The sequence below is a fragment of the Gymnodraco acuticeps genome, unplaced genomic scaffold, assembly GCF_902827175.1.
Source record: "Gymnodraco acuticeps unplaced genomic scaffold, fGymAcu1.1, whole genome shotgun sequence".
Taxonomy (NCBI): Eukaryota; Metazoa; Chordata; class Actinopteri; order Perciformes; family Bathydraconidae; genus Gymnodraco; species Gymnodraco acuticeps.
The window spans coordinates 7,280,066-7,304,407 of NW_022990271.1; the positions used below are offsets into that span (position 1 = coordinate 7,280,066).

The 24,342-nt window shown below is 42.8% G+C and overlaps 1 protein-coding gene across 5 annotated transcripts; it reads right to left on the reverse strand.

Moving 5' to 3' along the window:
- Window positions 1-3,220: 3,220 nt before the first annotated feature.
- sema6dl (sema domain, transmembrane domain (TM), and cytoplasmic domain, (semaphorin) 6D, like) lies at window positions 3,221-23,050 on the reverse strand. 5 transcript variants are annotated; one of them, XM_034221068.1, is made up of 20 exons: window positions 22,775-23,050; window positions 16,328-16,499; window positions 15,713-15,824; window positions 14,650-14,710; window positions 14,387-14,449; window positions 14,161-14,262; window positions 13,840-13,930; window positions 13,487-13,606; window positions 13,067-13,155; window positions 12,058-12,275; window positions 11,819-11,950; window positions 11,102-11,257; window positions 10,584-10,757; window positions 10,096-10,236; window positions 9,794-9,871; window positions 9,628-9,686; window positions 8,993-9,049; window positions 8,325-8,507; window positions 7,097-7,338; window positions 3,221-6,978 (listed from the first exon to the last, which is right to left on the reverse strand). In XM_034221068.1, the coding sequence occupies exons 2-20, from the start codon at window positions 16,449-16,451 to the stop codon at window positions 5,854-5,856; spliced, it is 3,327 nt and encodes a 1,108-aa protein (XP_034076959.1). In that variant the 5' UTR covers window positions 16,452-16,499; window positions 22,775-23,050; the 3' UTR covers window positions 3,221-5,853. The 5 variants fall into 5 exon arrangements, with proteins under 5 accessions (XP_034076959.1, XP_034076960.1, XP_034076961.1 ...); XM_034221069.1 differs by lacking the exon at window positions 22,775-23,050 and adding an exon at window positions 21,811-22,099; XM_034221070.1 differs by lacking the exon at window positions 8,993-9,049.
- Window positions 23,051-24,342: the final 1,292 nt, after the last annotated feature.

The window sequence follows — 24,342 nt, forward strand, 5'->3', positions numbered from 1 at the left end:
ATAACTAGCTGGCAGAAGGAAGATTTTATATTGATGTAAGTGGTGAGTTCAAGTGCTGGTGAGAAACAGAACATAAAACATTAATCTTTCTAATAGTGCACAACATGGCAACTGAATTACCGTAATGAAGAGAAAACATCAGGAAAGACAAAAAGCAACACCATTACTGCTATATTTGTATTAGACTTTTTTCTGGACCCTATTGCTTTATAGAATTCATTGCTTTTGTGGACTTATTATGAAATGACATCAATGTCTTCCATATTCCCCATTACAATAATGTCTCATGATAAAACACAGGTGGCGGTGCTAATTAAAGCATAGAAAGAGGTTATTATGTAATTTTCCAGAGGGGTTATCATGGAGCACAGCAGCAATTTACCTCAGGGAAATCTAAGGAGCCATTATATAATATACCAATGAATTAAAATCTCCGCGGCCCAGTTCTCTCCCTCCTGCCATCTCGCTCACTGTCTCTCTATGTTGTGTCAGAGCCGTTGATTTGTAGAGCTTGGCTGAAGAGAGAGCTGGGAAAAGTCCCTTAACTGAACTCTGTGCTTTTTGTCTCTCATTAATCTGTTTTGTTTAGAGTTCATCCACATCCAAATGTCTTTTTCTACTCAAAGGCTACAAGTCCCTTCCTGCCGGCACTTCTATTCCTCATATTTCAACGATCCCTTTCTCTTCCTTGCTTTTGCTTGCCTGCCTTTTAAGTCATTTTTCAAAGCAATTTTGCCATTAATGAACTATCAATGTAAGGGTGCTTGGCACATGGATTAGACTGATGGCGTTTCCCGACTGTAGAGGCTGTAGTGTAAAAGTATCCTGCAAAACGTCTTTTCAATCCAGCTCCGAGAAATGTTGGCTCCATCCCTGTCATTTAATTCTGCTTTCAAATGAAGCATTACCCAGACACAAATTCGAATGCATCATAGAGGGCATATGAACTTACTAAAGCTCTCCCAAAAACTCTTAAGTACCTTTCCATGACCCAGGATTGTAAATGTAATTGTTGGTTTCACTGCTGGGCTTTTAAGAAATAAGGTCAGAAAAGAGTAGAGAAGATTCATGCATTTCCCAATAGGTCTTGCAGAGAAAGCCAGTAAGCAGATAAATAGACCAAATTACTTTGTACATGTGTTAGTATGAACTATCTGAAGTGTGAAGTGGGCTTTTCTCTATTCTCTGCTTGAGAGTTTCTGTTTCAGAGCAGATTTGAATTTGTTCTTTGAAGCTATTTACTTTCATCTTATTGTCCACAGTGGTGACCATTGCATGTATGATATGTATAATGTGTATTTGTAAAAGCGCTTTGAGCATCTGGAAAAGCGCTATAATAAATGTAAGGAATTATTAATTATTATTATCTTCCTGCATCGAGATGTGTGACCTTGCTGTGTCCCACTAAGCCTAACTAAGAGATGTTGTGTTTTTTAAGCATCTGCTTTCTCTTTCCCTCGTGAACTGAAATTAAAGCACACATGTGCACGGACATACGGAAACACAGACACACACAGAACTGGAAGACAAACAAACGCATGCTTTTTGTCCGGTAACAGTTGGTGGTGGTAATGAGAATTAAGTGGGTCCAGGCGGATGCACAAGTGAATGAAACGGCTACAGAATCACTGGCTGTGTTTGATTTTGCCTCCACTAATTCAAAGAGACTATCTGATAAATTGAGAGGATGGGATGTACATCAGAATAGCAAGAGGCGCCTCTTTGTTCTTCCCAATTCCCAACCAAATCACACCCCAACCCCCGTTAGAACACCCAGAGGGGAGAATGTTTCCCTTGTGTGTGTGTGTGCGTGTGTGTGTGTGTGTGTGTGTGTGTGTGTGTGTGTGTGTGTGTGGTGTGTGTGTGTGTGTGTGTGTGTGTGTGTGTGTGTGTGTGTGTGTGTGTGTGTGTGTGTGTGTGTGTGTGTGTGTGTGTGTGTGTGTGTGTGTGTGTGTGCGTGCGTGCTGTGCGTGAGAGCTGGGTTGCTAGGAGGTGCAAGTTTTCAGGAGGTCCTGCTGAAAGCAAATGAAGGAGCACTTGTGTCAACATTCTGACGGCAGCGACGAGCCACAAAGCCTCCTGGCCAAACAGCCAAAGGGCTGCATAACCTCCTGCAGAAGAGGCACGCTCTCAGAGCCCTCCTGCACTTCTGCTTTATGTGCAGCTTCAGTGAGATGAAAACCCTTTTTCTTTTCATCTTAGTTGGCTGGACCTTTTGCGGGAAGTTAGTATTTAGATGCTGAAAAAAAACGATAGTCAAAAATTGTCTGATGTATTTAAGTCAAGGTTTTTTGTGTTATTTGATAGTACAGGAAATGTGAGGAGAAGAGAGACGGGGGGTAGCATGCAACATATGTCACCGGGCGGATTCCAAACGAGAATGTTTGTTGGTATGTGGTATGTGTTTTTAGACCACTAAGCGACTGGGACATCCCTTGTTTGTAATGCAAAACAATTTGGACGGATTCATCTGCATTCCTGCTGTCATGTTTTGACAATAAATACAATTTGTATGATCTATTTTCTGCATGATTCTGTGTTTGTTTTAACTTAACACGAAGGCTTATCAGAAGTATAGTACTACAGGATGTCCTAGTCTGTCTTTTTGATAGGGGAATAAGTGGTCGTTCCTCTGATCGAAAACATGTGAAAAAGGGACTCTCCTTTATCCAACCATCTGTCCTTGATTCCTTTGTTGACAGCTATTCTTATCACAAGCCTATCTGTGCGTAACATCACTCAATGGATGTTTATGCTGCTTGCATAGAAATGTATGCAAGTGATAATGTGTGCATTTTCACAGCTCATTGGTGACTTGGATCTTACCCTGAGCAGTAATTAGTCCAGATGTTTGGTCTCTAAATGGACATACTGCTTTGGAAACTTTCCCACATGCTATCTGGCGCCGTTGACTGTGCTGGCCCCAAACTTCAAAACAACCCAGCTCTAAAAATAACCTGAAGCTCTTAATCATTCTGCAGACTCTTCATGTCTCTGATAGTCAGATCACAGAGATCAGCAAGGACACATTATTACCCGCCCAAGTCATGCATCTCATGGCTTTTAGGCTGAGTTCACAAGGCACTAAACGTCTGATTGTTATCTCTCTGTGACGGCACATCATGATCTCAGAAACACATGACATACTGTCAAATAAGAAGCCGACCTATGAAACCCAACCACGCTATATTCCCTGACTTGAAAACAACCCAGAGACCACTTTTTCTGTGCCATAATGTTTTATTTCAACTATACATGCCGTGTTAAAAAAAATCAACAAAAAATATCATGAAACAAAGACCATCATTATTATTTACACATTCACAGTACAACATATCTACAAGCTGAAATACTCTGGAGATCACATGTACAGCTGGCCTTTCATTGCCATGTTGCTAAGTATTTAAATCAAAGTTACATGACAACATCCAGTTGATCTGCACATACAGAGCTCAGACTGAAATATAAAGGCTTCAATTTAGATTGCAACAGAAAGACCCATTTCATATTGCAATGTACAAGGCAGTTGAGCATGTTTATGTTGAGAGTATGTTTGTGATGTCAGTGTGCATGTGTCAAGTACAAAAAGAGGGCCCAAACACTGGTTAGATGACGGGCAGAGAGTCTTTACATACAATCATCACTTGTAAACAAAATGTGGCTTTGGGCTAAACAGGCAACTGACGCTCGGATAGGATTGCAGAAGTCTCCCAAATAATGTACCTAAGAAAAATTATCCCTTAGTTGTCACTACTGGCCAATAGAAATAATTCCTGTCTCTGCAATCCTAGGGAATTACGGATTCTGCGTGACTACCACCCATGCCAACTGACGGCTTTCATGTGAACACTGTGTTAATACATTGGCTGTGGGCAGGATGTGCTGCGGTCTAACCACCCTACATCCCACTGTCAAGAAAATACATTCACTGCATGGCACCTCTATGTGCTGGATTAAAACCATTCTCTTCAACACCGGTAGTACAGGAGAAAAATCAATTCATACCCTTAATAAATGTTTTTTTGAATGTCCTTTTGTACGACGAGCATTCAAAAGTAGAATGTCGGTCAGTCAATTTATTTTCCACATAACTTCAGTATGGATTTTGTTGTGGTTCTCAAACACATCTATATGATTTTCAAATGGTTTGTATAAAAGTTGATTACAGAGTATATGACCGTAACATACAGAGGACCAATTGACATTGCCAGAATTATATACTGTAGTAGTTTTGTGAATAAGGCACACAATGCACAGATTCAGGTTCACTTGCCTAAAAATATGTATACTCCTTATTTATAGTATTTCATTATATACAGGATCTTGTCATTCCCAGCATGACTCATTTGGACACATTGGTAATTTTGAGTTGATTGTACACTGACCACTCGCAGGGAAGCTGCACAGGGAACACGGGCTGTAGAACCAGCATGACGGAGGTGTTACATCCACTTATTGTTCTAGGGTCAGTTGAATATACCTTTAATAGGATTAATGTAGAAGGACGTTTCTATTGTTTTTCTATAAGGGGAGACACTTTTACAGAACAGAAGTGCCTTGAAATGCTGAATTCACACACCATTTGTGTTGGTTTAGTTTTATATGGTAAATTCTTTAAATAACACAGTCAACACATTATAAAGGCAAACCATTTTGTTCAAAGTTCATTTATAGAATGAGATGAGAAATGTATGTTTTTTCTTAATACCATTGCTACATAAAGAAAGGAGTCTCTTGAACCACCAGTATAATTACCAGGGGGCAGTAGAGGTTATGGGAGGATTCAGTCCTGGGGACCAGCATTATTCCCCATGTATCAGATTTAACAGTGCATTTAGTTACTGATAATTGTTCTTCTTTGTCTTTATCTGCAAAATAACCCACACATACAATGTACTCGCGCACAAGCAGATATGCACACCAATAACAAGGGCGATCCCAGTCTAGTTGAGAAGGAAACAAATGCATCAAAGACAAACACCTATGTTTAAAACCAATAGCAGCAAAAATACTTTCCCAAGTTTCCCAGTGACATACAATGTACTTGTCCCAACTTCGCAATAGAGACAAGAAAATGTGTTTTGCCTCTGTTCAGATGGGTTTGAACAAGTCTAAGAGATCATAGTATTTGAATAAGGGACTTAGGTCTTAGACTTATGGTGCGTCCTCTGGCATGTGGCACTACTCTTGATAAACAAATGCAGGCCTAATTTGTATACTGCATCTACACCAATCTGCTTTCCAATCAAACAAAACACACACACATTTGTATTTGCACTTCTTTTCTCTGCTTGCTTCAGCTATTAGCGGTCTTACGCAGACTTATGATTTTTGAGTTTCCTCTCCACTGCCCCCAGCCATCTTAATACGAAGGCGTGGCCTACCTCTCCTCTTTGTTTAGTTCACATTAGTGGGAAGACAGTGCTCAAGGGCAGTGACAAATGAGACCAATTCTTCAAGTATTCCACTGTTAACATGGCACCACACGCGCAGGCACCATTGCGGCCCCAGCTGGTGTCCTAAACCTTGTACCAAATATGGAAACAGGCTACACCCAAACCTAGATACAATGGGTAGCAGCAGATTTACTACCATCCACTCTTTGTATCCTGTGGCTATCGTCACAAGGAAGGGAGATGGAGATGTAGGGAGCGAAAATGCCCCATGGAGTATCTTTGGCCACATGTGTGAATTTTCCCTTTTTAGTGTGAGTGAATGTGCATATCTTTTAAAGGGGGAAAACACCTCAAGTCAATACACAAACACTGATAGGGCCTATCCCATCCGTCGCCCCTCAAAGCCCTCGGGGCTCAAAGTCAAGTCCAAGAGCTCACTCAGAAGTGTCTTACTCTTTTAATAACTGTACTTGTTGACCACTCGCATCTGTGGAGTCTGTGGTGGAAACCCATTGGGTTTAGGGGGCACATCTGGCTTTAGCGATGGGGTCCGTTTAAGCCCTGTGCGAGGGAGTGAACCATACCCACTGTAGCTGCCCTGTCGGGGTACAGAGGATTGGTGGGGTGAGTGCATTCCTGCCCCCATCAATCCACCTTGAGAGTCAAGTCTGGAGGGGGGTGTTGGGGGCATGTAACCCCCTCTGTTCATACTGTGTTGGCGAGACACAGACACCCCCATGGTTACCCCACTCGGTGAGGTGGATAAGGATTGCCTGTGAGAGGCACTCCGGTGGAGTTGATACCCCCCTCTTTGCCTCTCCAGGGTGCCACCCATGCTGCCCGTTGGTGTTGTTGGTGTGGAGAGCAGGGGCACATCAACCCTCTTGGTGGGGCTGTTCCTAGGGAGGGAGGAGGAGGGAGAGTACAGGGAAGCCTCACGGCTGGGCACCTTGGGGGGTAATTCAGTCAGTTCCTCCATGGGCTCCAGAGTAAGATGTTGCCGTGGACGAGGTCCTGATGCCTCTTGAAGAATGGCCTTGGGGTTGGCCACTGAGTCGTTTAGGTGTTTTAAAAGGTCATTTAGGGTATTTCTGGCATCCACTGACTTTTTCTGTTCCTTCCTACATCCTTTAGAATCTGGGTTTTTCAGCCTCCTTTCAGATGAATGTGGCAAAGTATCATCTCCACTGTCATGGTTGGAGTTGTCATGTGTGGCATTGGGCAAGACAACTGCACTAGGGATCTGTGAGTGTCCCAACGCGAGGTGAGGGAGGTTGGAGTTGGAGATGGGAGGAGCAGGAGCAGAAAGAACGAACTGAGGACTCTTGGCTGATGAGTTGGACTCCTTACGCGGTCCACTTGCCTTTCCAGGAGCCCTCTCCCACTGGTTTGTAATGGGCTGCAGGCTTTTCTGCTGAAGCACAGGGGTGGACTCCGGTGTAGGCAGGGCTGCCAGCTCGGGGGGCTGACATCCGTCCCGCAGGATCATGGTCTTGGTGTCTCCATTAGGTGAATTCAGGTCTTTGCCGTTGCTCAGCAGATTGGTGTACATCTTGGGAGAATCAATGTTGGTCTGGTACTCCTAGGATTGGGAACATTAAAACATAACAGTATGATTAGACAGAGTTTTACATCTGGTCCATTATCTCATCTCCACAAAATACTTTAATGTAGCATTGGAGCTGTTTTTATAGCTTTACCTTTACAGGGCTGTCAAAGAGGCCATTGAGCTTGATAAAGCTTCCATTAGAGTCGGAGCAGGATGGTGCAGACTCTGCGTCCTTGTGGACATGTCTTGGCTTACGGAGGAATGAGTCTCGGTAGCAGAAAACAAACAGACCAGCAAGGAGAGCACCCATGAGAAAGGCAGCAAACACGCAGGTGATGAGGATGTTCATGTGGACCATCTGGTTGGTCTCACCTGCTTGGATATCCCACACACCTACAAAACATTGACACTTTGTTTAACTCCAGGTGAAAATAATTCAAATGTTTAGTGGAGAATCCCTCCCCATTCAACAGCAGGAATGTGTATGGTTGTGTTCTCAAAACATCATGCACATTTCTGAGTTTCTAATTTTATAGCAAAGTTATTTACACATTCCTATTCATCTAAACCAAAATGAAGAAGAAATATGTTGAGGATTTGAAGAAGCTGTTAGGTACCCACATCCATTTTGGTATCTACAAGAAGCAGTGCTATGTTAGTTCAGAAGGAAAGGCTTAAAGTGTTGTGCCTTTATCCACAGTCCATTATAGGCTTTTTCTCATGCGTTTAACCAACACCAAGGGGATAGAAAAGCACCGTCATCTGAGATGGAGATCCAAATCAACCTTTTCGCAAAAGAGATCAACCGACAGGAAGTTGTTCAGTGGAAAGAGATGCAGTGATCATCTCCCAGGATTTGAGATAGCTGCTGCTTTACTGGAAGTTTGTTAGTAACCACAGACATTGAAAGAGTTAGTCATCCACCGTGCGGCCACAAAAGTGATGTGGCAGAGCAGGCCCAGTTAATTATCTACCAGCCAGGGTAAACTGTTACTAGAGCTATAGTTAAACAAATCTATACTAGCAGAGACAGAAGCTAAATCCAAACAAAAGATTGGTGAGTGCAAGGTTTAATGATTAGGAAACTGGGAAAATTATTAATAAGAAAGAAACAACAAAAGAAAAAATTACAATTTTAAGAAATTAAAACAATATATCATGAAAATATAATGTTGATATCAACATAGAATGTGTATGTAAATGTCTATTTAAAAAAGAAATAGGCTTATTTAAAACCTGCCGTATTATCTAATGGCAATACTAATTAGCTGAATGTGTGCTTTTGCGTATGTGAGACTATGTGTAGCTTAGTGAGAGTTGTTGGCAGCTATCAGATCAGACTTATTGCAGTATGTTGGCTGCCTCCCTGCGGGCCTTACCCTCTTGGCCCCCTGGGATAGAGTCTAAAGAATGGGAGGTGGCTGGGTCATCCTGCAGCACAAAGCCTGAGCCGTAGAGCTCTGGATCAGGCCCAGAGCTGGGGCTCTGAGTGGGTATGAGTACTGGGGGGAGTATGGGCCCACTGGGGTGGACAGTGACTGGCGTTGATGAAAACTCCATGTCTGTGGTGACAAACAAATTGTTAACAAACTGTGCAGACGTGGGTAAAGCATACTGGTATCATCCCAGTTAGTAGGCATGGGCAATGGTTCCTTTTTAAAGTTAATGTTTGACAAAAAAAGTCAAATAACCTTATAGTTCACATTTACAATGAAAGTATATTTTTGTTTAGACAATTTGAGAGGGGAAAAGGAGAGGATACTGAGATTCACTGAGGAGTTGGTACACAACAGTAAGGATGCCAAAGGAGGGTTGAAGGGCATGCAAGTGGAAGGAGTGATTGGGAACAGGAAGTGATGAGTGAAAAAGTGAATCTGTGCTAGAGCACCAATGAATCTGTTGTTTGTGACGATGAACATGAAGCTGGTGACATTAGCATTCAAGAGGTAATTGGTAAGAAAAGATGAATGGTGGCAGTTGAGGAAAGACAGGGTTGGAGATGCTGAACTCAAGGAAAGAAACCATTTGAGTAAAAGATCAAACTAACCAGAGGTAGGGTCGCCAAATGATTTGTAATCTGGCGCTGATGTACTGCCCAAAAACGCTAAAAGAATTCAAAAGGACAAGAAATCAGTATAAAGGAATTCAGAAATAAAAACCAAAATTCCTAAAAGACACCAAAAGTGCAGTATATTTGGTTTAATAATAAAGATATAAAGCACCCACAGTGTCCTTTTCTCACTGGAGTGGAGTCACTGGGGGCCCTCTGGTTCTGATCAATACTGAGGTTCAGCTGGGGTCATGTTCAGTTGGTACAAATAAAGGGACAAGCATTTTACAGTCAAATTGGCAAAGGCATATTTTCTGGCCGTTGGATATTTTAAGACCTCTACCATTTGCACCGGCTGAACATGACCTTTTATTGTACATGTCCATGTTTCTGCCTCACTGGTGGCATAAGTTACAGGTGGCCATGTACTGTATGCAGATGTGTGTGTTAATACTTCACATAGACTTATGTAGGGGCAAGTTACTGGAGTGGTTACTGGTGTGAGTGTGCAAGCTCATGGTGTGTGTGGAGATGAGTTTGCGTTTGATCTGCTTGTTTGTGTTTGTTTGTGTGTGTGTTTTTGTTAGAATGTGTCTCAGGGTAGAAGCATGGCATGGAGATGAGAATCGTACCATGACAGTCTCCCAGGTGGGTAGTGTTTCCAAATTCGACATCCTGCTCATATCCAGTCCTAAAAGACAGCAAAGAGGAGATTAATTGAAGAGTTGCAAAAGGAATCTTTATAACTAATTGTCCCCTCTATACATGTGCATTTTATATCACAAGGGCTTGACTCACAGAAAACCAGGCAGTATCCTCTCACAGGCTCCATATGGCTTCCAGCCACAGTAGGGATCCCTTGATGCAATGCAAGACCTGAAGCCATACAAACAAATAACCATCAGTAAGGGGTTTAATCATTCTGGGAAGTGCACTCTAATCATTGGTGGCCGACTGAACATTAACCAAAGGCATAATAAAAAGCTGTAATCATTGCCTTTTATGGCAATAACTAAAACACAAAACAAAGTCACAAACCTATGACCATTTGTACAAAGTGCATTTTGCCCCCCCTACGTGTGTATTCGAACGTCACTTACTTGTGGCACGTAGTATGCCTTTCACAGCGACTCAGGGGAATTCGGATGACACAGCTTGAAAAGGCGACATACAGACTGTGTGCTTCTTTGTCCACGTGCAGCGAGAGGACACGCTTGTCGTCCTCATGGTTAGACAGGCACCTGGGAAGGGAAGAGAGAAACCTGATCAGAGGTTTATCTGATAAGTCCGTGTACTGTTTCAGTCTCAGTAGATTTAATCACTTGTTAGGTGGAAAAGTCACATAAAGCTTTCTCTCACAGCTTAACAGGATTTTAACCTCTAACACACGCAGGGTGCATGTTAACATCCACAAATAAGCAAAAGAAGAAATTCAGACTCATGCTGTGCAGGCACAGAAAGCAGACGGACACTGCTATCAGTGCCAGGATGCTTCACTTTAAGAGTTGCTGACTCCTCGGCCAGAAGGGGAAGAGAAAAAGAGAAGAGGGGCAGAAAGAGAGAGGGTGGAAAGTACAAGTATCCCTACTTGGCCCTGTTGAAGACATCTATCTCCTCCAGAAGCAGGCTGTCATTCAAAGACATAGACGAGGTCTTGGCCAAAACCTTGAGAACAACCCCTGACTCGGCCCCGATGAACACCACTGTGTAGTTCTTGTGAGGTCCTGCTTCATTGTCCACAGCCAGTGCTGTCAGTCTGTACCTATACACACAGCAGAGAGGCATGTGTTACTCACAGCAGGGGTTAACACAAACAAGATAGAAGATATGTTGAAGACATCGCTAAAGATCCTATGCAACTCAGTAAATAAAAATACTTCAATATTATAATAAAGAAGAATGGTTAAATTCCCCTTTTTCTTTTTTACCAATCTCTACTTTTTTAGACAATATATTTAGACAAAGTTCTCAGACGGCGTTGTGTGAAGGGTTGGCATTAAACAGAAATCCAGTGCCAGAGATGTTGCATATTTTGTGAGACATTATATTGTTTGGGAAACGAGGTTTCAGAAACCTTAATGAAAAGCTTAATGTATTTCTGTGTACCTGACGCGAGTCTTGGTGAACCAAGGCTCATCCCCAAGAGAAGGCACAGCTGTGTCCATGAGGGGGTGGGACTTGATGAACTGCAGGGTATCGTCCGGAAACTCGATGGAGCTCTTTAAGGACGCAGCTGGACCATGACCTGCACAGCACCCGGGTCTAGGATGGAGGGTGCACAAGAACAGAGGGCAAAAGGTCAAAGATCAGCCTATACGATCACACACCAGGGAGTAATAATAGTGTCTATTGAAATGGATGAAAAGTGCAACGAGAGCTTGGGGGGAGAGGAGCAGGTGCTTATTAGGATCACTAAAAGGCATCAGCTGGAAATATAAAATATGCATATGCATGGTTATCCTCCATTAATGATTTACCAGGGTAATGAGGTGCTTCGTGGACTTTGTGTTTTGGACACAGGGCAGGGATACACATATATGTGCTGACTGTAAACGGGTTAAATATGCAACGCGTCTAATTATGCCATATTAATTATTCAATCATCAGCAGATGGTGAATGTGTGTACTGGGTCAGAGCTAATAACTAGGTCCCTTACTATTGGAAAATAATTGATTTCATTGGGTTTAACCTGGATAAAGAAGGGTTGAGAAAATGTGAAACAATGTCAGGTGGTAAACAGATGCTGACTCAAGCACCACCTGTTTTTCTTTGCTTTTGTTTTGCTTGTTTCTTTTCTTTTTTTTAGAAAGTCTAATTCTTACCGGGGTTTGGGAAGCTTATCCTCTGGAATTGGAGTCCACACAGAATCAGCAGTCTTCTGCTCTTTGAACCGGCCCGAGAATACTTTCTCTATGTCGTCCATAGAGAAGGCACACACTGCTGACCCAGGGATACTGTGAATATATAAATACATCAATGTTTATCCACAAATGACTGACATTTTTCTTATTTCTATCCATGTTCTGTCTCCAGTTTCTGTCTATCACCAGCCGCTGCTCACCTGTTCATCTGCGTAGTGAACACGCCCACCACCGAGGGAACTCCATTTATGTTGATGATGTCAGTGATGGACTGAAGCACATCGAAGTAGAAGAAGGACTCCCCTGGCACCGAGCAATTAAGCCTCGCCTTCACAAAAGATGTCCAGTGCTTCTCAAGCACCCGCTGCGACCCCCCGACATCATTCTTGCAGATTCGAGCCACACGAGAATACACAACCTGCAAAGAGCATGGGTTTAAGAGATTCAGCAGAAGAGGGAAGGCAGCTGAGTGAACGTCACTAAAAAACACTTCAACATGCTGAATAATGCATCTCTCCATCCTGGAGCAACTCGGGGTAACGACTTTACAAACACACACGCTCGTCTTTAACTTTGTGTGCTGAGATTGTTAACCCTGACTGGAGCTAACCAGTCATGCCTCTTCTGGCCCGATGCGGCGCAATGTGAATGTGTGTTGGATTGCACTTATTACCAAGGCTTCGAGTTTAAATGAAGTGTATGAAGCAGTTGGCTTTGGCAGTTTTAATTATTTATCAGCACAAACCTCCACCAAAGGCCTGGTGTCACCCAAGCATTAGTAGGGTTGAAATATTTATTGGCTGGTGGCTTATGTAGGATGCTGGCTTCCTGTGGCCCGGCCAGACCAGCTCAGGATGAGACATGGTCAAATCTAAAGTTGGCCTCTAACACAGAACATCCTAATGCCCTCTGCATGTGTCATCGGTAGAGGCAGACACAGGGCTCACATCTCCGGGAGACAAATCTCTGCACTGTGTAATGGTTTTACATTAGTAGAACATTTCCAGCAAACACTGGCTGTTGACATTTCTCGTGTTTTCTAATGCAATGTACTGTCATCGCCTGAATGGGCCCCATTACAGCTGGGACCATTTGTGACAAGAACACATGCACGGAGGGAGGTGTAAGCCTTTTCTTTGGATAAAGGCCTGCATATGGTCTCTGTATGAAATATATAAAGCATTTTAAACGGCAGGTGCACAGTCTTACCTTTCCCAGGTTGCTGTGCTCCACTGCAATCTCTCGGTAGAAAAAGTACACGTAATTCCCATACTCTGCTGCGTGCAGGAAATGAGGTTCTGAGAGGGAGACAGAAGCAGAGAGTTGAAGCGTATTTTTGCACTGTCACCACCACTGAGCATGTTGAATATTTCAGAGATTTGTACATGGCTGTATATGACTGGGGGTGACCTAGATTTCCTGGGAGAGAACAGGCCATATCCCCGTGGAGCTTGGCAAGGCAGGAGAGCTCTCTATCATTTCAAAAACTGCTCTGACAGCCCCGTACATACATACACCATGCAAGGGCACCATTGGGCATTTAGCAAACTGGCAGGTAGACACGTGTATCTCCAATTGGAAAGAGGGATAGAGATAGAGAGTGAGAGTGAGGAAGAGGCAATCGCTTACCTTTCAGCCATTTGGAGTCATATTTGATGGTCCTCAGGGCCGATCCATCACCCATACTGCGGTAGATGACAGCATCACTGGCCTGGAAGTCAGCTACAGTTGCTGAATACAGTTTCCCCTCTAAGAGACAAAAAAACAAGAGGTACAGCCACAAAGAATTAGGATACACTGCTCTACAATGATTTGTTGTTTCTGTTTTCTCTTAAAGAGGCTTGATTAGGTGCATTGTTATCGCTGCAGGCACAGTTTTATCGTGGTAAAGACAGAGGTGATAATGAGAGCGTAAGTAGAAACCCATTAGTTCTTCAGCAAGAGTAAATGTGTGTGTGGGCGAGTGTCTTTTCAACCCTTACCAGCGAAAAGGGCAACGTTAGTTTGCTTGGAGTCAAATGGGCATCGTGCCAATCCATTGATTTCCTCCCCATCAAACTCGAGGTTATCCAGCTGAAGATAACACAACAATCCCCCACACATTAAAACCTTTCGTCATGGGACACAGTAAATACCAACATACATGGTAACACTAGCACACACATAAATCAGTCAGAGTCTAGTCACATGCATTTCAATAAATTGAAACATTATTTTCTTTACCCAAAGTACTTTAAAAGCAATTACACAATACAAGTCCATATTTTTGTGCATTTATGAACCATTGTTCCCTGGATTCTTACCCTGTAGTATCTGCACATGGGGTTGAAGCCGTTGGTACCACAGATGAACACCAAGTCATCGTTTCTGGGAACCAGCACTTTGATGAAGTTGTGGCACTCGTCCTAAAATCAGACACATAACATGGGACAGCATTATTAGAGGAAGCCTTCTTTTCTGCTTACATGTTTAAGCCTCTGTCGCTGTGATTCAATATAATACAAAAGGTAAATGTCTTTTTATACATACTCTGTGTTTTCCCTTGACGGCACACATGTCTCTGTCAGCTTGTCCTGATCGCCATGTTAGCTTCTGTGAAAATCCAACATGGAGCATTAGACACACGCACGGCACACTAAATACACACATACACTCACTCATGCACAAGCTCACACAGTCGTCCCTTTTCCACTCTCTCATTTTACAACCTGTCCAGTTTGTGATGAATGGCTCTGTATTTTCTATGGAAACCTTTTAGTGTTGGTAGATTGAGAAAACAGCGAGAATCTTACCCTGTAAGGAATGATCTCATTCCTGTAGGATTCTCTCAGACTGACCAGGTACACCTGATCTCTGTGGACAGACAGAAACACAATACTCAGCTCAGCAACACAGCACAATCAATGTTTCTGTTTAAAAACAAATCTAGAGCTTCATAAATACTTATTTACAATATAATAGAGGATAATGTACAACTCTGATATAATAATATAATTGTTTCTATTTAGTCTCCATTATGAGAAAAACAATTCTGAATGGTTCTTCGTCATTAGAGGTTCTCATTTCCTGTGAACTATGTTTTCCCTCATCTTGTGCCAGGAAACAACATTTTGGTTTGCAGTAATATAAAATCTGAAGGAAATGGGTTTAAACCAATTTCTGAAAATAATGACACAAAAACATAGCTAATTCAGATGTCGGTACTATTTGAAGAACAACGAGGTTGTTGCATAGTTGATGCATGGTGAATTATGTTGTTTTATTCAACTGGATTTTATATTAAAAACACCCTGAATGACCTCTTGGCTAGAACATTTCACATGACAACCACATATTGTTTTGATTATACATGGTTTGTGAAAAAAATGTAATTATCCAATGGAGATCGGATCTTATCAAACCGTAGAGAACAACATCTTGTTTAATTTTGTTTCCAAAACATGTGAATAGCCCAAACTGGCCAAAAGAGGATCCACCTGACGACACTGATACATGTGGAAGTGATTACAGGGGCTCCAGAGGTGGGAGTTTTATACGGTAGATGTCGAGCAGATTTCCTGCTACATTATTGGTGCTGGCGGTCAGACTAATCCCAGTGCCCATAAATACCAAAAAGACATGTAAAGATGCCAAGAAACCCCTGACAGAGCGTTAAGCCGGCATGATAGATGCCTTTCTCGGATCAATGCGGGCCATATACATCAAATACCAGCCTAGAAGCTACAGATCCAATAACACTAAGAGCTTTTCCCCCTCCTTATGCCACTGTTTACCTGCCATGGACTAACTGAGTATATTGGTGTGGGGGATGTGTGGAATGGAAGGAGAGAGAGTGTGTATGTGTGTTGAGTTTACCTGCCAGCGATGAACAGAGTGTCCTGAATCTTGGTCATCAGCTGAAAGTCAAGGCGATGCTGTGACTCGTTGCCAGAGGGCCGGCCTCTGAACACAGGGTATCTCCGTGAAACTGTGAAAACATCACACATGCACACGTAGTGTTAATGGGAAACTTAAGGTATACGAACAGGCACTCTTGCAAGGATATACAACACTCATCTCTTGCTACATTTAACAATACATTGTAGAAAGAAATATCCTGTGTGTTTGCTTTAAGTCTTACTGCAGTTAAGGTTATGGGATGGTACAGTTTATTCTGTGTGTCGTGTTTTGTTTGTGCGAGAGAGAATGGCTGTCTATGTCAGCACATTTCTCTGTTCTTCCAGTACATCACAGAGATGTAAATGGAATCCACTTGATGCGACTGACCATAGAGCAGAGAAAATGGCATGCCTGTGTCTGAACTGCTGACACACGTAGAAGGAGCAGGCTGTCTGCATTTGTCTTTTATACATGTGCGGCTAGAGTGAGAAAAGTGTACATCACAATAATTGTTGACTTCTTCAGTGATGTCCTAGCTATTGTAATTTGTACCCTCATCTCTGCTGAGCTCATTTGTGGGCTTGTACTCACAGTGTGCGTCAACGACATCAAGGGGTACGTTGTCCTCGGGGAAGCTGACGGCGAGGATAGTGCGTGAGGCTGTCAGTAGCAGCAGCAGCAGCTCACTGAGCAGAAGCACAGCTCTCTGGCCCATGGCTGCTCACAGACGACACTTCCTGTTTCACTGTGGTGGAGATGTTACCTGGAAACACACCGAATGCTTTGGTTGAATGACTTTTAAAACCTCATGTTATATTTATCGTTCTGATGCAATCTGTAAACCTTCTTTTAAATCATGAATGGTAAGAATTTCCGCTGTGATGTTTTAGTTTTCTAGTCCATACCGACTAGGTTAGTGAAATTAAAACATAAGGCGCACATCATGCCCTCTTGTGCTTATTGATGACTGAGCTCTCAGTGGCAGTGCTTGGCGTTTCCCCTGTACCTCTCTCTGCATCTGCTGTCTAAGGGAAGGTCAGCCAAGTGACCGGTGGGGTGTCTCTGTGTGTGTTGGAGGCAGCGGAAGTCCACTCTGTTAGAACCGTGGTGGGCATGCTGTCTCAGTACATCTGTGCTCAGATTGGTTTTTCCAGTGCCAGGCTCCACACTAATCAGTACAACTTCATCACCATTACTAGTATACCCTCTGCTCTGACCTTAGCTGCCTTCTATTAGCGCTCTGTTGGATGTTATTTCTCCAGCCTTTCTTCAGGGCAGGTGCGCTTTATTGCAGTGCAGTGATTAACTCATCTTTGTCTCAGGAGGATCAAGTCATGTACATTTGTTTTGACAAAGTCGTTTTTGTGGATAATAGTTTGTACCACATCTAATTGTAGACATGATACACCATCAACTACATTGGTAATATTTCATTGTGGGAGTGGCAGGAGTTTAGTGTGTATGTTGGTGCGTGGAGTAGTGCTTTGGAGACAGACTGTGTCTGTGCATATTAATGATCGGTGTGCATTCAAATATTTATAAGGCAAACAAATTATTCATACAGGCAAAGCCTGAACGGATATAAACAATTTACTGGGAGACGTCATACAGGCAGAGGGATGGATTAGCTGGGAGCACACTGGGATACACACACACACACACGGCTGCACATACATAATCACGCTTTCAAATGGTGTAATGCAAAGACTGATGCATGTGCATGCACACACACAAGCACACACAGTATTGACTCATTTTTCAATTAGCCCCAAAGCACACCTGCTCCGGGGCTGTCTGTGAGCCTGGCCTGCCAAGCCATTAGTGCTCTGATTGATCCACACAGGAAGCATGGCAGCAGCAGCCTGCAGAGGCAATCTATGGACTCTACCACATCACTGTAGCTATGTGAGAACTTTGTTACCCGCAATCTGTCCACTTTCATCTTGTAATTGCCTAGAAATCTTGGAAAGACATTTTAAAAAGCTTTCCAAATATTTACTTCAAAACGCTAAATTAACCGTTATAGACATGGTTGCTAAGTAGAAAAGTGGGCACAATGAGGTGTTAACCTGTAAGCAATAATACACATACCCGTACATCAGCACGTCAGCTTTCTGCAAGTATATATTATATATAAGTGGATTGCATAACACACAAATAGGTTGGATAGCCCTAAAGCATTCATGTATATATATACAAAGCTCACAGCCGGTATTTCAGGCACTAATAATCCAATTACAGTTCCTGTACGTTGTCACATAAAAGGATGGAAGCGGTGGGGATAGAAACAAAGTATTTCCGGCATCTTTTTTTTTCATCAACAATGTGTAATCATAGCCATTCAGCACTCTGTGGGATACTGGGGCCTTTAAAGGTTCAATGTCATTATTATTAGTTAATGCAAGGACAATATATTTTTCACTAAATAAAAGGACTGACTGAGGGCCCTCTTACTAGAAAAGTCCCCAATGACTCTGGAGCATTCATTATACTCTAATCTACATGCAAATGCATCTCTGGACACAAACGATCCTGAGATCTATGCACACAGGCTCCCAGATCTATACAGAGAACAAGTGTCAGCAACTTAATCTAAACGAGAAATGATGACACTGCTCTTCAAAGAGAGACAGTGGTGTTCCTCGAAAGTGTTTCAGATACTCTCACTCCACGAAATGAGTGTATCTATTTGCCCAATAAATACATTGCTGACTTTCTAGATCATGGCAATGAAAGGAATAGATACCAAATTCACAACAATAAAAAAGGGGAGGTATGAAAGGTAAATAAACCAGGCTCCACATTTCAATTCTATGGTGCTATCATACAACATAAGCACACCACTTTTTTTCGCCATTCTCTCCAACTAAACAATTCAAGAGAAACACACTCCTACGAGAGGCAGAAGCCCAGCTTAGATCCCCCATGATTCCTTGCATGGTAACAGCCACACTGCGGAGGCTTCCCTCAGAAACGTTAATGTAAAACAGAAACGGGAGACATCCAGAGGTCAGCGATCTAAAATTACTTCTCAATCTCTAGTGAGCCCAGCGTGTTTTCTATTGACTATTTCTTTGCGCTCTCCGGTTCCTGCTTTCTAGTGTGTGTGTGTGTGTGTGTGTGTGTGTGTGTGTGTGTGTGTGTGTGTGTGTGTGTGTGTGTGTGTGCATATAGGCCTCAACAAGCCTAGAGATGCTGGGCTTGTCACGCAACTCAGTGCCATTCAGCCTTGCCTCACTCTACCTCTGTTATTACAGGCTTTTCAATGTCCTACAACCACGCACTTTCCCTGCTGATGTTGTTGGCTCAGACCCATGGTGTTAAACACGGAAGGGGGATGGTGGATTGCTATTTGTACTGATGTAGGGTGTAGGGGTCTGTAGCCCAAATCAAGTAGTTACAGCTACAGATTTAGTGTTCCAAGCTTAAAATGACAGATTAACACATATTCTCCTTTTAGCTCTTCTTTCACTGGCCAATGTCAGCCCTAACCTCTCCCCCACTGCAACACTGAATGGGTGTATTTTTTAAGGAAAGTCCTATTGAGAGAAATTGGGGCTAATAAAAAGAAGACAAACAACAGTGGTGCGTGAGCTTGCGTAAATTGCGTGTGAGTGTGATGGGTGGATGTAATCCCAACACAACAATGGTGACTGCCGCTTGAGGCTGCTTGGCTTGTCATCTCGCACCAAACTGATCTGTAAACCTAACAGCACAGGATATCAAATGGCCCAGGAGTTTAGTTTCAGGCATTTCACTCCTCACACTTGGTGTGTATGCCTTAATGCGTGTGTAAGCATGCAAGACTGTTCAAAACTGGATATATCCCATAACACTGTTACCTCTACCTCTAAACTATAGGGAAACAAATAAAGATTGATTTCATTTTTTATCCGCAGGTCATTTTTTCAATTAATTAATCATTTCAATCAAAACCTCAAATATATTCACTTGATCTCAAAATGAGAACAGCATGACAAAACGAAACAAAAATGATTACTACTCCTTTTCCCACTTCAGTAGTAACTACCCCTAATCGCGTGCTATTTACCTAAGGATCACTTGTGAGGGGCTTGGTTGGACTTGTTGCTTCAAAGAATTGGCAGAAGGAGAAGGCTGTGCCACCCTAAACTGTGCTTCCCTCCCTTTATTCTCTACTTTGACGAGAGGAGGAGTGAAACAGGAGAACGGTTGTTCTCAGCAGTAGTTCTGCTATAGTAGATCACAAAAGGGGCTGAGCTGCAGGTGTGACCAGGAAACAAAGGGGGCTTTGGGCAAGTCAACACAATAGGGCCCCACCCCCGGTCAGTGGACCTACAATCAGGAGAGCTGTTGTGGGGCTCCTAAAAGGGGGTTCTGAAGGGAACAAACTATATAAACACATTGACTCCAAATGCTGCAAACAGGGTCAAACTTGTATCACTCGGCTAATTCAGCGTTGGACAATCTGGTTTACAAGCAGCAGTTTGGGGCAATTTAGGCATATGGTGTAAAGGGTTAACACTGATCACTGTATGGTTGAATGACGGTTGTTCCGGGGTTACAGGCGGCTGTAGTGGAGGTTAACGGTGATCGTTCTGGTCGCTGAGTTCCGACCCCGTGGCCAGTGAGGTGGAGTGAGACACACCAGCCAGCTGTGTTGATGACTGAACCCACCACTGGTTCTGATGTTTGGCCCAACCAAAGTGTGTGCTTCCTGCCAATATCAAGTAGTTTCAATAACTCAGCTGGGGCTCTTTTTTCTCTCTTTGTGACTGCTCTGACACTCACACAGAGTTTCAGGGAAATGAACACATCTGGTGTAAGTTTAAACCGATCTGCTCTGTGTTTAATTCTCTAAAGGGACTGCACTGGCTTGAGAGAAAAGCATCCAATATTTTTGACAACAGACATACTAAACATGGAATATGAATGTGCTGTTTTTGTGATAAATGTAGCACACCAGATTAGTCTAGTGACAACTTCAGTAAAAGCCCTTTAGTTGGTCTTCTTTTGCTCATCACTGCATTTGGCCATTTTACCTAAACAATGAGACAAAGCAGAACAATTCCTACATTTATCCGTACCTACTCACAGTTACATGATTTCTCCTGAACCAAGCGAACCGTTCCAATTATCTCTCTCTTTCTATTATGTTTCTTCTGTTTCTCTTCTTTTATTCGCTGGTAATTTTTCAAGTTTTGCGTGGGGATCTTCCGCTCCTCTTTTACGCACACAATCCACGCATCAGCCCGGACTCTAATGCAAGCATTGTCCACACTGGGTGAAGGCATTCAAGTTTTACCCGTGGTAAATCTATTCAGACCCCTTTAGCCCATGTAGGACTAATACAAAAGACAACAAAGACGCGGGGGAGTGACAACTGTGATGGGGCTGCGTTTAACTGCCTCCATGGCACTTAATGCATGCACAGGGCTGGGCTCCCGTGCTGTTCTGCCTCCAAAAAAGGTTACCACCGCTTCTCCAATGTTTAATCCACTATAAGGACACCACAATCAAATTGGGGATACATTTAATAGATTCATGGTGGGTGCACGGTCAACAACCTTCAACTCAGATTGCCCGTAGGCTACTACTCGCCTTTATTGTTTAATATCGTGTTGCCATCATGCAACGTCCAATCATGTGCAGGCTGCCTTTATTCTAAGTTGATTTTAGTGATTTTAAACCGTCCGGAAACACTTTAATTAATCTATTTTACCTTTTAATACAATTGGGGGAAATTCACATAAGAAGAGACGAGCTATTGTGGTTGAAATTATAGCAGAAATACGGACACTTATCTACGCGATTGGTCTGTTAAAGACCAACATTGGCGTGGCTCTGATTTTACTCTCGGTAAATCGTTATCTATGTTTGCATCTCTATTTTAATCTTGGGTGTATTGTACTTTGAAATCCAAGCACTTGACTCTCTTATATAATTTATTTTTTCACAAAGTAGCTCTCTGGGTATCATAGGCGTCTGTAGTGATGTGTCCTTAATTAAATCCAAGGTCCACCTTAATAATAAACACAAAGTGTTCTAAAATACACTAGGCCTATATCAATAATTAAAAATATTCGAGGACCTACCTTGTGTGTATTAATGCACTCATGCATGGGGCAATCCGACTGAATGTCATATTCCTTTGGTAATCCATTTAAGAGAAAACACCCAGTGTGCAATATTCCTGTAATTTTAAACTCCAACCGGACCCCACTTTCCTCTCTTTATTTTTATCCAGTTGCGCACAGATTTTGGCTCCGCTGGCCACATATAAGCATTTCGCCTGCCTGCTCTGTCCCCCTGCGCTCTGATGACTGATCTTCAAAGCTCTGCCACGACCACACAGCCCCCTCCCTCATACAGCGATACACCAGCCCCCTTGCACTACTATTAACTTTGGAAACCAGAGGGGAAAAGACATAAACATTAACGACGCGCGATCCTTACACCGCGCACTGACTTCATGTACGATCATTGATTTAATGTTGATTCAAGATAATAGAGGGCGTGTGGACTGACTGCGAGCGTGATATCGCCCAAATCCACGGGAATAAAAAAAAAACTATGTTGTACTTGTTTATCGTTTTAGCATCAACACATTTCATTTAGTTTTAGATTAACCAGTTTGATGTATGGGTTAATAACGATGCGCGTATATAACTCTTACTACCAATTACTCTTCCACTTAAGGCGGTCCGCCTTAAGTGGAAGAGTAAACTGTACCAACAATAAAGAGGTGACTTTAGGTATGGTTAGCCCTCTGTTCCACCGCTTTATGGAGTTGGAAAGACGCTTCCGAGCAGGACACATAAACGTGTCGCGGAAGGAATTCGTTAATAGTAAATTGGATTGAAGCGTAAGTAAAAATAGTGTGGACCCGAACTATTTCTGTACAGCAAGCATCCGTTTTGCACAGCGGCATAGCGACATGGTCAGGAGAAATATTTTGTATCCCAGCAAAGACTCCTCTCTAGTTTTCTCCTTGACTTTCTCTTTGTAATGCTTCGCAACAAAGTAGGCCATATCCAAGTATAGCGGCAATAAACTCACCTCATCTGCATTGCTTATTTTGTATCCTTTTATCTTGCTGTAATCCAGAAAAGAATGATTATGCGCGTCGTAGTGAATCAACTTCTCCTGGTTGAGAGAAAAACAAACTAATGCACGGCAAATGGTGTAATTCGACCCGTGTTAAGTCAATCCATCAAGAGAGAGATCTGCAGCCTACCAATGAGCGGCGCTCCTGCTCCGGTCCCTCCCCCCACCACATCCATCTCTCCTCAGTTGGTTTGGGCTTCTCTGCTCTGGCTTCCTTCCTTTCTTTCCTAGAGCTCGGAGAGAAAAAAAAAGCGACCCCCTCCCTCCCAGTTCTCCTCCTGTGTGACCCCGTATTGCCCCCCCACTTCTGTTAAACCCCATCCCCCAACTCAAAGTCAGCAAGAGCGCCTAGTAAAAATCATTTCAGCTGAGTTGTGGCTGCTTAGTAAAACACAGCTTTAGAAATGTTTGGATTTAAGAGGGAGATGGCTAAAGCACAAATCTCCCTCTACTACCACAACACATCATGCAATTTATTATTCGAGCCCGTTAAAAGTGGAGATATACAGCTATAAAATCAACAGTTGAAGTCAAAGTTGTACATTCATGTCTCATAAATGCAAACATTATATATTCTAGAAAAATGTTTGGCCATAATATTATTTCTAATATTCACATTTTAACTAAATGCATACCAGAGTGTTGTTTTTAGGTAAAACAAATAATGTTACTTTACTGAAAACACTATTGTATGCTATAAAAATCAAGGAATATAAAATGAAGCTTTTCCTCCTAGTTTGAGCTTCGCCTAAACATTAGGTAGTAAGTCTACATGTGTATGTAAACATTAGGGTGAGTGCATGTTGCCATAGGCATGTGAAGCTGAAACGTGTCAGGTCATTCCAACAGGTCTGCAGGGAGGAACAATGGAGGCCCATTTGCACCCCATTAGAAAAGCAGGTTAGCAGATATATGAGAATATGTCCCAAGAAAAAACACCACACACACACACACACACACACACACACACACACACACACACACACACACACACACACACACACACACACACACACAACACCACACACACCACACACACACACACACACACACACACACACACACACACACACACACACACACACACACACACACACACACACACACACACACACACACACACACACACACACACACACACACACACACACACACACACACACACACACACTCCCGACAGCCCCCATTATGAGCTGAGAAAGTGGGATCTGCATCTCAATACCAGGAAACACTAGTTTGCACTGCTGATCTTCCTGATCCCGGTTTGGCACTTCTTGCATGTCTTTGTCCCCGCTTGTCCCTCACTGGTCCCACCCTCTTCCTCTATTTTTTTTGGAGGGGGTTAGGCTAATAGTACTCAGTATCCAATCTCTTCATTTGACAGCACTTTGCTTTTCTACAGGTCCTCTGTAGTCTCCAGTTTTACTCCAGTCACACCATCAGCTATCTGATCTGATTTTGAGCTGGTCTATAGTTTAGTCAGTCATTTATGCGACTTTTGGTATTTTCTTCAGGTCTCT